Source organism: Mus pahari, chromosome 1 (assembly GCF_900095145.1).
Source record: "Mus pahari chromosome 1, PAHARI_EIJ_v1.1, whole genome shotgun sequence".
NCBI lineage: Eukaryota > Metazoa > Chordata > Mammalia > Rodentia > Muridae > Mus > Mus pahari.
In genome coordinates, this window is record NC_034590.1 from 89921643 (window position 1) to 89939989 (window position 18347).

Consider the following 18347-nt stretch of genomic DNA (forward strand, 5'->3'; position numbering starts at 1 on the left):
AATGGTCTCCAGCATAATCCCTAAATACACTCTGCTTTTAATTCTATGTATTGGGGATATACACGGGTGAATGCAGGTACCTATGGCATCTGGAAAAGGGCCTTGAGTCTGTAACTACAGGCAATTGTAAGCCACCTGACATGAATGCTAATAATTGAACACAGGTCCTCTGCAAAAACAATACATGCTGTTAACTAAAAAAAAAAAAAGAAAGAAAGAAAGAAAAAGAAAAAGAAATAGAAAGACACTCAGCTGGAGGACAGAGAAGTAAAACTATCTCCACTCAGACATGATCTTCTCTGCAGACACCCACAACAGCACACGCCTGCATGCACACACTTAGTTAGAGCCAATAAAGGAATATGCTAATGCAGAGTCGTTTGTTTGCTTGGTGTCTGGCTTTTGCTTTTATTCTTTGTGTAATCTAGATCTTATTTATTTGCCAGATGAATAGTTGGCAGAGCTGTTCTCCCGTTCTGTAGAGATAGTCTCCCATCTGTTGTCTCCACTCAGTCAACACCGCCTTTGCAGCCCAGAAGTCTACTAGTTCTGTAAGATCCCACCTGTCAAGCATTGCTTGCCTCTATTCTGAGCAACTGCCATCCTAGCCAGGAAGTCATTACCTATGCCCATACCTTGAAGTATTTTTCTCCTACTTTTTCCTGTTTTACCATTTTAAGTCTTATGTTAAGTGTAGAGTTAATTTTTAATGCAGGGTGAAAATAAGGATTTAGTTTCTTTCTCCTACATGTAGCTATGCCACTACTTTAACACCAGTAAAAGGAGGTGGGTGGTCTAGCAGCAGCATTCCTCAGTCTCCTGCTTGCTGTGATGTCACCAACTGCGTCCACTTTGCCCTCCCCTTAAGGTAGACTGCCCTTGAACCCTGAGCCGGAATAAACCCATTCCCCCTTAAGTTACTTTTCTCTGGCTCTTTATCACAGCAGCAAGAAAATAGCAAGGCAGGCGTGTTTCTATCCAATAATGTTTTCTGTTGAGTATTTTAGTTCTCTTTGTATAGGTCTTTCATTTCCTTGGTCAAATTAATGACACACTATTCTGTAGGCAGTTGTGTGCGAGGGGAATATTTCCCAGGTCTCTTTCTGGGTGTGTTTATAATTGGCATTTAGGAAGGTTACGGTTTTGCTTCTTTTTTTTTTTCAATGCTAATTTTGTATTTTCCCACTTTGCTAAATACTGATCAGCTCTAGCAGTTTTCTGTTGCGTGTAGTTTTAAAAATGCACGCTTGCTTGCTTGCTCAGGCTAGGCTCTGGGACTAGCAGCTGCTCACCTGCCTTCGAATCAGCCCCCATGATTAGCTAATGCTTGAGATCCTGGCTATGCTTCAAGAACAGCCGCTGCCTAACGAGAGTGCCTGCTCGTTCCTCCTTGCCTGGTGCCAGCAATGGCAGTCTCACCCAGCTCCCGTTAGGCCCGAGGAAGGAAAATACTAGAGACTTTTATATTTTAAAACTGACCAGATAATTCAAAGACTGGGCGAAGTGTATCCTGCCCCATCCTCCTTAGCCTCCACAGGCGTCTGCGGAGGCTACAAACTATCAGTGACCCCTACATGTCTGCAGCTTCCTATCTTCTCCACAGCCTGCTCCAGCCTAGAAATCCCGCCTTATCCTTTGCCCAGTGATTGGCTTCTGCCGCCTTTATTGACCCAGTCAAAAGGCAATTAGGGAGCCTCTGCCTACAATTTTCTGTCATAGTCATCTTTCATAAAATCATATGACCTGCAAATAAGGACACATTGATTTATTAATTTTTACCTGTTTTCATTTTATCTGTCTTATTGTTCTAAGACTTTTAGGACTTAAATTTAACAAGAATGAAGAACATGGTCTTGTCCTTGATATTAGCAAAAATACTTTGAGGTTTTGCTTATCTAATGTTGATAGTATGTCTATTTGACCTGGTTAGTTTTTTTTTTTTTTTCTCTCAATGTGACACAAGATAGAGTAATCTGGGACTAGGTACTCTCAAATGACTCTGTTTTGCAACTTTTAATACACTTTATGTTTATTTAGTGTTTTAACTATCACTCAAGGAGTTTCTTTTCCAGTCTTGTCTATTTGGTGGTCCATATATGACTATTGTATTTGAAGGGATTTCTACTTCTCTTGATTTAGCAAATTTTCTGCTATAGTTGTATTGAAAATGTTTTCTATTCCTTAGGCATGAAATTATTCTTTTTCTGTGTCTGCACTTTGTAGATTTGGTCTTTTCATGGTCTCCCAGTGATCACACATATTTTGTTCTTACATTAAAAACTTACCAGTGTCTTTAACCGAATTTATTTGTTCCTTTACCCTCCCCCTGACTCCCTCACAGTCTGCCCTTACTGTGCTCTATTCTGTTGTTACTGTGTTTTATTTATTAAATGTTATATTTCCAGAATTTCATTTCATTTTTTCTTCAGTGTTTCTAATTCTATTTCATATTTCTGTTGGCATTCTTATTTTAGTTAGATATTTCTTCATGTTCTCTTTTATTTCTTGGAACATATTTAGATTCATTATTTTTTTTAACTTTGTTGGTGGTTAGTTATTTAATATAGATCTTTCTAGATCATTTGGATCCATCATTTTGGCATTGGTAGTTATGGAGGAGATGCATTACCTTATCTTTTAATGTTACTTATGTTTTGCATTGAAACTTGAGCATAAGAATAGTGATCACAGTTTGCTGCTATTTTTAATCATCGTTTTAAATTTTAAATTCAATTTTTATTTAGGTTGGTTCTTTGGCAAGTTCACACATGTAATAGCAATGCATACTGACTACTCTGATATCTTACCCATCCTCCGTACTGCCCCACTCTGCTACATTTTTCCTTGCAAATCTCTTTTTCATGTTCATGTCTATTTAGGGAGAGAGGGGAAAGGGGAGGGGGTGGAATGGGAGATGGGGAGAAAGGGAGAGAGGTGGAGAGAGAAAGGGAGAGGGGGAGAGGGAGTGGGAGAGAGAGAGAGAGAGAGAGAGAGAGAGAGAGAGAGAGAGAGAGAGAGAGAGAGAGAGGAGAGAGACTGTGTGTGTCCAAGACACTGATCCTCTGTCAAATATACAGTTGACACAGTTTTTCTTCCACTCTAAGTGATCTTGTTTTAGTTTCCTTGAGCCCTTTAGTTTCATGCAATTCTACTTTTGGATCAATAGTCTTATCTCCTGTGCTCCTGGAGTCCAGTGTAGAAAGCCTCTACCTGTGTCTGTATGTTCAAGGCACCTGCTACTTTATTCTCTAGCAGTTTTAGAGAATTGGATCTTATGAGGTCCTTGGTTCATTTAGAATTAAATTTTGTGCAAGATGAAAGTTAAGCATATCATCTCCTTTTCCTGTATGCTGACACCCAGGATTCCCATACCATTTGCTGAAGGTGCTGCTTTTTGTTTAGTATATACTTTTAGCTTCCTTGTCAAAATTCATATGAGCATAGTGTGAGAACTATTATCTGGGGCTTCTATTCCATTCAATTGATTTGTGTATCTTATTTTTTTCAGTACTATGCTATTTTTACTACTATGGTTCTTTAGTATAATTTGAAATCAGGTGTGGTGATACTTACACAATATTCTTTTTGTTTAGGATTGCTTTGGCTATCCTTGGTCTTTTGTGTTTCCATAGAAAGTTTAAGACTATTTTTCCCATATCTGTGAAGACTGACCCTAGAATTTGTATTGGGATTACACTGAGACTATAGATTGCTTTTGGTAGATTGTCCATTTCACAATATTAATTCTTCTGATCCATGAATATGGGAGGGAGATCTTCGGATCTTCCCATTTTCTAATGTCTTCTTTATTTCACTTTCTTAGAGTTGGAATTGTTGAGATTTCTTCATTTTCTTGGTTAGGTTTATTCCTATGTATTTGTTTACATGACTATTGTAAACGAGACTCTGTGATATCTTTTCAGGGATTTGTTGTTGTTTGTTTATTTGTTTGTTTGTCATTGACATATAGCAAGACTAGTGATATTTATTTTCTATTTTACCACTTTGAAGCATTTATTAGCTCATAATATTTGGTAGACTTTTTACAACCTCAAATATATAGGCTCATTCCATACTCAAATAGGGATACTTTGACTTTTTTCCAATTTTTATTTCTTTTATTTGTTTCTCTTATCTTCTAGATAAAACTTAACGCTCTGTACTGACTAGAAATGGAGAAAGTAGGCAGCCTTTTTTGCTCTTGACCTTAATGGTAATTCTTTGATGTTTTCTCTGTCTAGTGCTCTATTGGCTACATGTTGTTATATATGTTGGCTACATGTTGTTACATATATTGGCTACTTGTTGTTCCACATGTTGGCTACATTTTAACAACATTTTCAGTATGCTTCCTTCATCCACTTCCATGATTCATGAAATTACGTTGGATTTTGTAAAATTCCTTTTCTGCATCTATTGATACAATCATGATTTCTGTAGCTGTGTCTGTGATCAATTTGATTATGTATGTATGGACCAAGATAACTCGATTATGACAAATGATCTTACCAATGCAGTCTTGAATCCGGCTTGGCAGTATTTTGTTGAGAATCTTTGCAACTATGGTTCCCAGAAAGCTTGACCTATAATTTTATTTCTTTTCCTTGTGTCTTTATTTGGTTTTCTTATCAAGGTAACAGTGGATTCATAAAGACAGTTTGCAAGCATGATTTCCTTTTCTATTTAATGGAATAGTTTGAGTAGTGTTGGTAGTAGCTCTCTGGAGATGTGATAGAGTTCTACAGTAAATTGATATGGGTTTGATTTTGTTTTACATAGAGTTTTAATTACTACTTCAATCTCATTGATGGTTATAAATGTGTTTAAAGTGTTTATTTCATCTTGATTTAACTTTAGCAGCTCTTATGTGTCTAAAAATTCCCTTATTTTTTCAAAATTGTGAGTAGAATGTGAACTTTTAAGCTAAGTCCATTTGATTTTCTGAATTTATTTGTATCTGTTGAAATGTCTCCTTTTCATTTCTCAGGCAATAGTTTTACAAGTCTGATATAAATATAAAGCTTATTTGTAGGAACTTTCTTTTTAATTTGGGGTCTATTTGGGCAGATTTGTAATTCTTAATTTGTGTCTTCTTGGATTCATGGAATTTCTTTAAGTTTTACAAGTTTATAGCTTTCTGTTTAACCATTTGTTACAATTCTTACCATTCTAATCTGTTCTTCTTTATCTTTCTACAAAGACAGGACAAGAATAGTAGAGATTGTTGAACTTAACTCCAATTTTTCTCCTCTTAAATATCCACAACTCCAAGTAACTCTCTGTTTTTTCATGTAGACTTATTTTATGTTCTTATTTAGTCTTCATATTCTATGAACACTGGTTTGATTTTCTTTGAGTTAATTTGTAAAAGCTGGAAGTAGGAGTTCTTACAAACATTTTTGTGTAGAAATAGAAGGTTTTGAAAGTAAGGAAGAAATTTGAAAGTGTTAATATCACTAGCCTGAATTTTTTTTTTTCTTTTAGAGAAACTGAGCTAGAAATCATAAAATCTGTATGGCTAAGTGATAAGAGTTCTTGAGGTGAATAGCCAAGATACTTTGAGACTTCTTTGAAGCATGTGAGAGTGAAAATATATCAGACAAGTAAAACTATTGTGTTGTTTCTCTTTAAAGCATGTAGTCAGTGCTCTTCATTGCAGCTGACAACATGACCACTCTCATGTCCTCGTTCCAGGTGATATGAAGAACTACTTGCTGAGAAATAAAGACTGCATTTACTCATGCATCGTTGCCTTTTCCATTGATGTTACCACAGAAGAAAAGACATTTATCTTTTGGTTTAACAATGAGGCATACCATGCATCACCGTTATCTTTATCGATACTAGACAACATTATTTATAAGTATCTCTCCGGCCCTGATGCCACCATTACGGTCTCCAACAACCCTCAGCCTCAACGTGTCACCAAAGACAAATCTGATGAAACGTATGTTTTTGTTAAATGGGATACTTTACATTGATCCTCTCTTCCTGCCTCACTATGTTTGTAACAAAATGCTGCTGTTAGCAATTGGTGTTGTCTTTACACCATTGTGTGTTCTTTATTCATTCTTTTCTAGAAGCGCATCAGGAATCCAGATAGTCTTTAACTTGCTTTTTGGGATGAGTATTTTCACCAGTGGCTTTTGCCTTATGACAGTGACTGAGAGAGTTAGTAAAGCAAAGCACATACAGTTTGTGAGCGGTGTCTATACTTTGAATTTTTGGCTCTCTGCCTTGCTGTGGGATCTCATCGTCCACTTCGTTGCCTGTGTCCTGCTGCTGGTGAGTTACTTGTATTGTCTTAAAGGCTGCCTGTCATACATCATGGACATTTTCTACTTGTCTGACATTTACTAAAATCTACATCTTTCCAGATAAAACATGGTTTGGCTAATCAAGTTAGAAAATCTATTGTGTAAATGTACCACAGTTTCTGTATCCATTCCTCTATTGAGGGACATCTGGGTTCTTTCCAGCTTCTGGCTATTATAAATAAGGCTGCTATGAACATAGTGGAGCATGTGTCCTTATTACCAGTTGGAAGATCTTCTGGGTATATGCCCAGAAGAGGTATAGCAGGATCCTCCGGTAGTACTATGTCTAATTTTCTGAGGAACCGCCAGACTGATTTCCAGAGTGGTTGAACAAGCTTGCAATCCCACCAGCAATGGAGGAGTGTTCCTATTTCTCCACAACCTCGCCAGCATCTGCTGTCACCTGAATCTTTAATCTTGGCCATTCTGACTGGTGTGAGATGGAATCTCAGGGTTGTTTTGATTTGCATTTCCCTGATGGCTAAGGATGTTGAACATTTTTTCAGGTGTTTCTCAACCATTCGATATTCCTCAGTTGAGAGTTCTTTATTTAGCTCTGTACCCCATTTTTTAATGGGTTTATTTGAGTTTTTGGAGTCCAGTTTCTTGAGCTCTTTGTATATATTGGATATAAGTCCTCTATCAGATTTAGGATTGGTAAAAATCCTTTCCCAATCTGTTGGTGGCCTATTTGTCTTGTTGACAGTGTCTTTTGCCTTACAAAAGCTTTGCAGTTTTATGAGGTCCCATTTGTCAATTCTTGATTTTACAGCACAAGCCATTGGTGTTCTGTTGAGGAATTTTTTCCCTGTGCCCATATCTTCGAGGTTTCTGCTTGTGGACGTTGTACATCGTGGTGCGCACTAGGCTCCGCACCACGATGTACAACGTCCACAAGCAGTTGAGGTCTTTGATCCACTTAGACTTGAGCTTTGTACAAGGAGATAAGAATGGATCGATTCTCATTCTTCTACATGATAGCCGCCAGTTGTGCCAGCACCATTTGTTGAAAATGCTATCTTTTTTCCACTGGATGGTTTTAGCTCCCTTGTCAAAGATCAAGTGACCATAGGTGTGTGGATTCATTTCTGGATCTTCAAATCTATTCCATTGATCTACTTGTCTGTCACTGTGCCAGTACCATGCAGTTTTTATCACAATTGCTCTGTAGTACAGTTTAAGGTCAGGCATGGTGATTCCACCAGAGGTTCTTTTATTGTTGAGAATGGTTTTTGCTATCCTAGGTTTTTTATTATTCCAGATGAATTTGCCAATCGCCCTTTCTAACTCTGTGGTACATTTACACAATGGAGTACTACTCAGCCATTAAAAACAATGAATTTATGAAATTCTTGGGCAAATGGATGTATTTGGAGGATATCATCCTTAGTGAGGTAACCCAATCACAAAAGAAGTCACTAGATATGTACTCACTGATAAGTGGATATTAGCCCAGAAACTTGGAATATCCAAGACACATTATGGAAAACAGAAGAAAATCAAGAAGGATGACCATTTGTGGATACTTCATTCCTCCTTAGAATAAGGAACATAACTCTCATGAAAGGTTATAGGTACAGAGACAAAATTTAGAGCTAAGATGAAAGGATGGACTATCCAGAGAGTACCCCATTCGGGAGTCCATCCCATCATCAGCCACCAAACCTAGATACTAATGCTCATGCCAGCAAGATACTGCTGAAGGGACCCTGATATTGCGGCCTCTTGTGAGGCTATGCCAGTGCCTGGTAAACACCGAAATGGATGCTCACAGCCAGCTACTGGATGGAACACAGGGTCCCCAATGGAGGAACTAGAGAAAATACCCAAGTACCTGAAGGGGGCTGCAACCCTGTAGGTGGAACAACAACAAGAACTAACCAGTACCCCCTGGGTTTGTGTTTCTAGCTGCATATGTAGCAGAAGATGACCTAATCGGCCACTGCTTGTGGACGTTGTACATCGTGGTGCGGAGCCTAGTGCGCACCACGATGTACAACGTCCACAAGCAGTTCCTGAAGGGGGCTGCAACCCTGTAGGTGGAACAACAACAAGAACTAACCAGTACCCCCTGGGTTTGTGTTTCTAGCTGCATATGTAGCAGAAGATGACCTAATCGGCCATCAGTGGGAATAGAGGCTCCTTGGTCTTCCAAACTCTATATGACCTAGCACAAGGCAAGGCCTGGGCCAAGTAGTGGGAGTGGGTGGGTAGGGGAACAGAGGTGGGGGGAGGGGTATGGGAAACTTTCGGGATAGCATTTGAAATGTAAATAAAGAAAATAATAATAAAAAAAGAAAAAAATAAAAATAAAAAAAATAAAGAGCATAGGCAAAGAGTTAAAAAAATAAAAGTAAGAATCTAAAAAAAAAAAAAGAAAATCTATTGTGGAATATTTCTCAAAGTAAAAAAAAAAATCTTTCCCTTATATATATATTTTTAACTAAAATGCTAAGACAGCTCATTTCTGACATACTTGACCAGCAATATGTACTGCCCTCAAACCTTCATTCTGTATATAAGGATGTGTTACAACAGACTAGTGGTGTACTAACAAACACTACAGCTCCTTTCCTTTTCCCACTACTCCCCCATTTCTCCATCTGTTGTAATGCAAACAAACAAACAAATAAACAAAAAGCCTTGTACTCAGCTTTTAAATCCTTTCTCTAGAAATTTTTAAATTATGTTATGGGCCATTCATTTTTTGTGTTTCTGTGTGTCTGTGTTTCTGTGTGTGTATGTACTTGTGTAGGTAAAATTCTTTTGTGTTGAAGACCACAGGTAATGGAATAGATACCAAATAGATTTTTAATTCAGTCTTCAATAAGTAAGACCAGGAGAAAACATTGATCTGATTACACTTGTTACTTTCTCCTGCTTTTCATTACCTGGGGCTCTCTCCACAGCCACATTTATGTTTCCTTTAAAGGATAAGTGAGCTTCCATAGTCAAAATTAAAAAGAATACATTTCTCTGTATAGTGATTGAACTATAATGTTCCATGGGTATTTGGTATCCTGTCTACTTGGTGTAATGTATGTTTCTTGTATCTCTATGGATGTCTCGTTCCTCAATTTGGGGAAGTTTTTTTTTCTATGAACTTGTTGAAGATCTGGTCTATGTAGTTGAAATGGGAGTCTGCTTCATCTGTTGAAGATTTGGTATTTTCATGCTCCCCCAAGTTCCTGTATATTCCTTTTGGGTGTCCACCTAATTTTTTCTATTCTTAGCATGTATGATCTAATTCGATTCTTTATCTTCTAGGCATGATATTCCTCCCCCTCCTAACTATGTTCATTCTACTTGTAAGGCTTTCCCCTGAGTTTTGTATTTGGATTATTGAGGTTTTCAATTCTTTTCATTTCATCTTCTCTCTATATTCTCATCTCTACTGAATTCAGTTTTCAAACCCTGGATAGTTCTCATCATTTCATGTAGTCATATATTGTGCTTTCTTAGGTACTAATCATGTGTTTATTGTTCTTCTCTTTAAGATTATTGGGATGTTTAGTCTTGTCTTCCTTAAATTCCTTGAATCTTTGAAGTTTATGATTGTCTTTAAGTTCTGGGTCCTGGAGTTCATCTAGGTAATTCTCACTAAAGACCATATTTAGTGGATTGGTAGACTTGGGGGGAGGAGACCTTTCATATTACTTGTGTTTTTGCAGTGAGACCTGAGCATGTGAACTTCTTTGTTTGGTTGTATGTCTGATGTGAGAGTCTAAGCTTCCTCAGTCTGGTCTGACATATGGGCTGAATAGCCAAGGGGAGACCTGAGGGTCAGGCACAGGTCGGGTGTGTGAGGCTTCAGAGAATTATTGACTGACTGAGCTAGTCCTAGACATGGAATATGGCACAAGTAGTCTGGGGTCCTGGTGACTCACCAGATGAGACTAGTGCCGGGAATTTGTGAGCATAACCAGGCCTGATGGTTGAGAATGACAGACTGATCTGACTGAACAGCTGGGCAAGAAGTATAACCTGGGCTAGGTATGAATATTGGATAGAATGTGGGTAGGTGAGGGTTCAGGGAACTTGATAGACTGATTATGGGATGTGCGACCTGAGCAAGGCCTGGAGGTTAGATGTGTATGGACAGGCTATGGTTCAGCTGGGCTGATCGATGAGACCAGGGCCAAGCCTGTGGGCTGGGAACTGCACAGGTGTGACTGATGAGACTTCAGTTGTCATATTTAGAATGTCGTTCATAAATAGTATAATCTTGGCATTAATTTGTTTTTCTAGACTGACAACCTTAGCCTTACAACTAGAGTCAATGAGTATCTATATATCTGGGTTAATATTGTCACACCGTTCTATGTTCCTCCCATTTTATTTTGTTCTCCAGTAAGTATGTATTGGCCCTTATTTTCCCATCTGTCCTAAAGATGAATATGCATATGTGATTAACTACTATCATGTGAGCTATTGCCATTCCATTTCTCTTATAGCTCCAAGGCCTCGGAAGCTTAGTACACCAGTCAAGTCCCTTCAGTGTGTTGCTCTACTGTGATCAAGCATCTTAATTCCTCACACTTACTTTTCTTTTCTTTCTTTCTTTTTTTTTTACTGTTCCAAGCCATAATTTAATATGTAGCAACTAACTTGCATGGTAGAAACGACAGCCCTCAGGTCCCAGTAGTAAGACATTTATTATCGAGCAAGCAGAGAGGGAATGCACTTCTTAAAGAAACCTTCACAAAAATCACAAAATTCAAAGTTTGTATATTTCTTTTTCTTTTATAAACAAGATAGAACAAAAATCAAAATCATTTCAGCAGAAGACTTTTTCTACTATTAGGGCAAGTTTAAAAAAACAAAACAAAACAAATAGACACTTTGAATGCTACTGTTGGGGTTGGTTTTAAATGGTAAATTTAGCAGTACTCCAGGCCTGGATCATCCTGGAATCCTTCAAAGATGATCATTCTTTCAGTCCCAGTGGCTTTCAAGCCTGTGTCTGGAAGGCTGTCTTTCCTACATGTCTCAGGGCTGGAAACAGTCTGGGGAGCCTGAGAGCTCAGGCACCTTCCCTGCAAACATCTGAAAGCACCATTGCTTCCCAAGCATCCCTAACAGAGCAGAAGTTGGGACTGCCTGGCCACAGCTAGGAAAAAAAGTCCAATTTATAGATGTTTATAAGGTGACATTTTAGTAAAAAATATAAGCTATTATAAACCCAGGGTGAGTTTTTGTGCCCTAAAAGNCCCTTTCTCCCTAAGTACTCTACTTACCCTCCTTAAAACTCACCCACAGCAACACAAGCTTCCCAGCTCTCTGCTTTCCAGGGCCAACTCAGGTTCCCAAGGAAACCTCTGAATGAACACCAGATGAAGGTATAATTCACTCTCCAGTTCTCCACCAAGGGCAGGGGATTTGTATATCTTGGACCCCAACCCAGCCCTGAGACACCTCATTACCAAACTCTTCCTAAAAATAAAATTAAAGACAACTGACAACGCTGATTTCACATACCCTCTAACTATCCCACCGGCTTTTCTTGCGTTTGGGTGGCTCTGGAACAGCAAAGCCATCAGGTGTCTTATCTGTCTTGCTGTCCACTTTGTCCATCCTGCTGCTATCCACCTTGGGGTCCATCTTGTTTTCACNATTAAAACCTTCTTTCCTGCTTTCTCCATTCCTGCCATCATTTGCACCCCGGCTCTCTCCGTGTCTGCCAGCACTTCCTCCGTGCCTGGTCTCTCCATGTCGGTGGCCATCAGTATGACGGCTACCACTTTCTGGATAACGGTATCCATCTCCATGGCGCCCACCATCTCCATGCCGATTGCCACCATCTCCATGGCTATGACGNCCACCACCCCGGTTCTCAGTATATCTCTCTCTCTTCCCATTGCCACCCCCAATCCCTTCACGGCTGTTATTCCCTGAAGCTGTGTTGTTGACTCCTTGGGCTCCAATAGAAGGGTAGGTCACTGGGGCACTACTGATATTCCCAGAGTTGTTGAAGCCTGGGATGTTCTTGGTAGAACTGGTGATGGGGTTGTCAGGACTATTATGGCCCTGCTGTGCGGAATTAGTTGGAACAGAATTTAAGCTTCCTGCACTAGTCCATCCACTTGCCCCTGCAGAAGAGGTTCCGGCCTTCTGATTACTTAAACTGGCTGCAACAAAGTGACTCTTGTACTGGGACTGAAAAGCTGCTTTCATTGCTGTGAGCCTATCTCCCATGGCTCCTGTAGAGGGTTTGTAGGCTTCATAATTGCTCATTACATTGTTGTTATTTCCTCGGTCCGAATTCTCAGAGCCTAGCCCAGGCCGCTCTCTATAGCCCAAGCCTCCTCCACCAATGTTCAGCTTTTTGCCTTTCCCTCCTTTGAAGCGAGATTTCCGAAACCAGGCATTCTGCATTGTGAGATCTAAGAGTTCTTTAGAAACATGTTGGTTGGCTCCTTCCAGGTTCCGTACAAGGTCACCAGCAAAATTGCTGTCCTTTGGAGTCAGTAAGGTATAGGCTACACCCTTCTCACCAGCTCTTCCTGTTCGGCCAATCCTATGAGTATGGGTATCAATGTCTCGTGCTACATCATAGTTAATGACTGTCTTAATTGAAGGAATATCCAGACCACGGGCTGCAACGTCAGTGGCCACCAGGACGGGGATGTCCTTTTTCTTAAAATCTGAAATAACCTTGTTTCTTTCACTCTGATCCATGTCCCCATGGAGCAGACCAAGATTATGACCCTCCTGCTTAAGGTTATTGGCTACACACTTACTTTTCATAAGAGATTACCACTGGACATTCAGTCAGTTTTCACTTGGATCTGATGCGTGGATCTGTTGGCAGCTCCTCTATTTTATGAACCTTGTTTTATGCTGTGTCTCCTCACTAGCTCAGGTTCACATGTCTGTTCTTTGGGTATAAAAATTCTAGTTGTTTTTTGAAATGTACATTATTTTGAAACCCTTTGTCTGTCAGCAGATGCTCTCTGTCTTTATTATTACCTGTGTAAATTGACACGTCATAGCTGTGCCTGCTCAGGGGGAGAGCATGTTATTCTGGAAAGTGAATAGAGTGTGCAATGTCAACTAAGTGTGGTCGACACACCTGTCCCTTCTTTATCAGTTGTTTGTGTTGGGTCCATTCTAACTCCTCTCATCTAGCCATTTCTGAAATATCTAACAAAATATCATTCTTTATAGTAGCTTCCTCCCTTTCCTTTTGAAACCATATTTATTATCTAAGTAGCTATGTCCATTTCAAGTGTGTATGCAAGTTTGTTGTGGAAAAATTTTTTATCTGGATCACTTTGAGTGGGTATATGTTTCTGTTTTTACATCGTTCTCCCACGTGTTGGCCATTTGATCTGTTGGCATTCTTCCTAATTCTCTATTGAGTCACAGAATGAAATGGAATTATCACAGACTCTTCATGACATTTTGTCCTTCAGAGTCTTAAGCCATTCGTCTGGTAGCTGCTAACATGTAGGGCAGTCTCCCTCATCCAGTCAGAAATTTAGCTTACAGAGACTGTTTTACGGCCTCTGTGGTCCTCAGTCTTGGCAAGGGCTGCCCTTTTCTTCATTCCCCAGCAAGTGTATTGAAAAACTGCCCCTCAGGTTCTCTATGTTCCCACCAATTCTTCATCAAGACTATTTCATAAAGACATTTTTAAGGATTTAAATCTCAGGTTATTTTTTCACCCTTTAGTTGACTAGGAAGTAGTTATTTAAAGTTATTTAAATAACCTACCATATTCATAGGAATTAAAATGTTTAAAAATCTAGCAAAACCCCAAATGCTAAAGTAGAAAATATAGTCTTACTAATTCTGAGATTTGAGGATTTAAACAAACAAATGAATGAACAAACAAATAAATCCTCCATTCCTTATACTCTTGGAGTTTTCTAGTTTTACATCTTTCTCCCAGGTTTTGCCCATTTGATCTGCTGGCATTCCTTCTAATTCTCTAATTGGGATCTGTAATTGAAACTTTTTTAAAAGGGAAAAACTCCAAGATGAATTGCCTTATTTACATAATCCATCAAATGCTGAGGGCTGGGGGGGAGGGGGCGCAGGAAGTGCTATCAATTATAAACCAATATCTGCAAGAGACTGGTGAACATTATCCTAAACTAACTTTTCAAGCAAGCTTAACATTGGTTTATTTGTAGAACCTGATAATGATAAGAAAATTTAAACTAACATAGTTAACTTAACCAACATAACTGCAGCACTATTTTAATAATGGTGAATGGTAGATCCCTTAGAAAAAAGGAAATTCTTCCATAAAGTGAACTGACTTGTAAAAACGCAGAGATTGAATTGGGAGAAAGAATACAATGTGATAATTTGATTCCATGGAGAATGGAATGAAAATGTTCTAAGTCAGGGTGAGAGCAGGAAGGCAAGTGTAGTGGCAACGGTCGATGGTCAGGAAGTCGCACATCAACAGAATGATTTGGCTGGTGAAGAGTCAGTTGCACCAAAGGGACCTTTTCTTTCTTTCACTAAATTTTCTGGCTTTCAGGAAAGGTATTTCATACTGTGTGGTCAGAACCTGAACCACCACACAAAGACACGCAGTTCATTTGTTGGTATAGCTATTTGGGGGCTAAGGAATCTTTAGGCAGTGGGGTCTAGTTAGCAGAAATGGGTCGTTTAGGGCAAATTGTTAACATTATCAGCTCAGCCCTTACTTCCAGCAGTCCCTTGCCTCTTCATCGGCCAAGAGACAAGGCACCTCTACCTAAAGTTTCTGCAAGAAGCCAGTGACATGAATCATGGCAACATAGAAAGTAGCTAATACACGCCATTTGCTTTGTGTTTCCATGCCCCTTTCAGATAGTGTTCCTATACACTGATGTGGATATATTGTTGGAGAAATACCACTTCCTGGACACAATGCTCATCCTCATGTTGTTTGGCTGGTCTATTATCCCCTTCATCTACCTGCTAAGCTTCTTGTACAACAATAGCACCAATGCCTACATCAAGATCTTTGTCTTCAACCACTGTTTAGGGTTTATGAGTATAATTGTGGATGCCGTGGTACAAATCATACCAGGTAAGAGATTTACAAAGTTTCTTCCTTTCAGGATCTTCCTGTAAATAAAGAATGATGACTTTTAGGGGAAAGCATTACTTGACAAACTTTATTGAGTGCCTTTAATATTGTAACATTATATTGAGTGCAATGAAGAACACTGAGCCACTAATATCACTAAACCAACCATTCTCTTAAGACCTTGTTTTCTACCAAGAAGCACTTGCTGACAGGAGCCTGGTGAAGCTGTCCCCTGAGAGGCTCTGCCAGAGCTGATCAATACAGATGTGGATGCATGCAGCCAAACATCAAACTGAGCATGGGGATCCCAATGGAGAAGTTAGGGCAAGGACCGAAGGAGCTGAAGGAGTTTGCAACCCCATAGGAAGAACAACAATATCAAACACACACACACACACACACACACACACCTCGAGCTCCCAGGGACTAAACCACCAACCAAAGCATACACATGAGGTGGGGGATATATAGCTCCTGCTGGATATGTAAAAGAGTATTACCTTGTTGGACATTCACTGGGAAAGGGGGCCCTTGGCCCTGTGGAGGCTCCCAGGGTAGGGGAGTGTTAGAGTGCTGAGGCAGGAGTGAGTGGGTGGGTAGGGGAGCAACCCCATAGAGGCAGGGGAGGAGGGAAGGGAGGGTGGTTTGTGGAGGAGAAACTGAGAAGGAGGATAACATTTGAAATGTAAATAAATAAAATAATCAATAAAAAATGGGAGAAAAATACCTTGTTTTCTTGGGCTTCCTCTTAAGATCGTGGCAACCAAGAACTGACCAGAGCAGTGACAGATACAAATAGGAACACTTGAGACTAAGGACTGTTGCTACTCTTTCACCAAAGCACACTGTCAACATGGTTTTAAGTTATTCAGCAATGTGAGCTGCAGAGACCAGGAGGAGGCAGCTTCTAACAGACTCTCTGCCATCAAGTTTTGTCTTACCATGAGACTAGTTTAACATTATGTAATTTTCAAGGGGTACTAATAAAGCCAGATGAAGAAAATTGTTCTCTGATTTGTAGAAGTTATTCTTCAGTCTCATTTTCCAAAGGAATCACATTGCTATCTATTAGCCTCTATTTTATTTCCCATTTCCTATTTCCGGTATTTCCTTTAATGTGCAATTTGTATCAATTTGAAAAACCACGTAGAGTACCTAAGAGTCCCAAATAAACATGACTACTTGTTATGTAGCACAGCCATACCCCCTGGAAAGAGTGAAAGTCATGACCAGCACAGCTGTTTGACACAGTTCCAGCCAAGCTGAGCAGAACGCGCCATCACCATGATTGCTATCATTCTGTCTCTCACTTTTAGGGTTTGGTCTCTGCATGTTGCATTCTCGGGACTTTCTTCATTATGATTCGTTTTATGTCCTTTCCTGAGAAAATTATATCTGAGTCTTTTAAGGAAAGTCTTAAACTGACTTCCCTTCTGCTTTTAGGGAAACAACTTTATCTGGGCCTATTTGGAAGTGACCCTTATGCCCTGGAGATCATGATGAGCACAGATAAGCTAGGATGCTAGAAATGTCTTTATGGGGCCTTGATTTCAGGAATCTTCTTAGGGTATCCTCCCCTAAGTAAACTCAAACAGTATAACTGGTACAGGGTAAACAGAACTGACAAATTCTGTCTGCCCAGGAGAATTAGTAACAGATTCTAAGTCTCTTTTTACAATACACTTAGAGCTCTCTGAAAACGTAGTTTAAAGATAGGGGTGGGGGTATTACAGGATATGCCCCTGGAGGAATAGAACTCAACAAATAAGATAGATTGATTAACATAACCTTTTCCTACTAAATAACATAGATAATGAAAGGATATAAGTAAGAAGAGATAGGTATCAATATTTACTATTCTTAAAAAGATGGGTTCAGATATTTCTGTTTATCTGGAGCACTATAAAACTGCAAATTCTGCCAGCCTAAAAGCAGACTGTCATATAATAAACTTGTTTGTGTTGGCAGAGACATTCTTTAGATCCTTTGAAATGAAGTTATAGAGCTGATAATAAAAAATAAAATCTGTCCTATTTGTATTTTCTAATTGTGACTAAATTTGTAATACCTAGACATTTGTAATGAAACATCAAATACATCTCTGGAGACAAAATGATATAATCTGTACTTCTTGGAAAATCATTAGTCTGTCTTTGTGTTTTAAAAACCTGTAAAAATAAAGAAGCAGTCTGATTGCTAGTCAATCAGAACTTCAAGATCACCTGACTATTCCTCCCTCAATGCTTGGGACCCACCAATTTCCTGCTGGTCCCCAGCAGTTACATATCCTATAAAACATGTCAGGGGTTCAAGAAGCAATTCAAGACAGACTGATTTGAGATGGCTTTTATTCTTCTTTATTAGGAAAATCATTGCTGCTTATCATTTGAACTTTACAGGTGTGCTAAACAGTAGCTTTAGAGAAAAGAAACATCTACATAATTGGAAAAGCAGCAAAAATACAAAATATTCTTCAGTCATCATAAATTTATCACCTGGATGCACATGTACCATCTCTTATTATGAATCTTTAGAGATTTTTGGAAGTTCCACATAAGAATAAAAGAACCAATTAAAGTACAGAGAATGACTTCATAATGTTTAGTTCAAATGAGATACAATATATCTGTAATTCACTTCCTTCTCCAAGGCTCAGGGATCATGCCAGAAGAGCAGGGAGAAAGACTTTAAGAGCCAGAGGCCATGGTTGACTAAAAGAAAATTGTTTTCTGAACACATGAGGCAGTTGCACAGCAGTTGAAACAGCTTGTACAAGAGCTGGGCAAACTCAAGCCAGATAAAACTCTATTGGTAGTTGATAGCTACTGGGAAAGAGAGAGTAAGTTTTCTTTAAGGGTGTGGCCCCTAGTAGATTGACTGTCTTCTAGTGAAAGCCAACAACTAAGAGTATATAGGCAGTGCAAACTGCTTAAAGGGTTAAAATGAGAAAAAGAGAGAGAGAGAGAGAGAGAGAGAGAGAGAGAGAGAGAGAGAGAGAG

General features: G+C 39.2%; 1 protein-coding gene and 1 pseudogene across 2 annotated transcripts in view; one reads left to right on the forward strand and one right to left on the reverse strand.

Moving 5' to 3' along the window:
- The window catches only part of LOC110320750 (ATP-binding cassette sub-family A member 3-like), a 122939-nt gene that overhangs the window by 66734 nt on the left and 37858 nt on the right, over positions 1–18347 (forward strand). Inside the window, exons 20-22 of the mRNA XM_021196899.2 lie at positions 5695–5947; positions 6081–6285; positions 15126–15348. Coding sequence (XP_021052558.1) covers positions 5695–5947; positions 6081–6285; positions 15126–15348 — 681 coding nt within the window. The remainder of the gene's footprint in view (positions 1–5694; positions 5948–6080; positions 6286–15125; positions 15349–18347) is intronic.
- LOC115062506 lies at positions 10894–13064 on the reverse strand (annotated as a pseudogene). Its single transcript, XR_003842459.1, has one exon. The product of XR_003842459.1 is annotated as an ATP-dependent RNA helicase DDX42 pseudogene (transcript).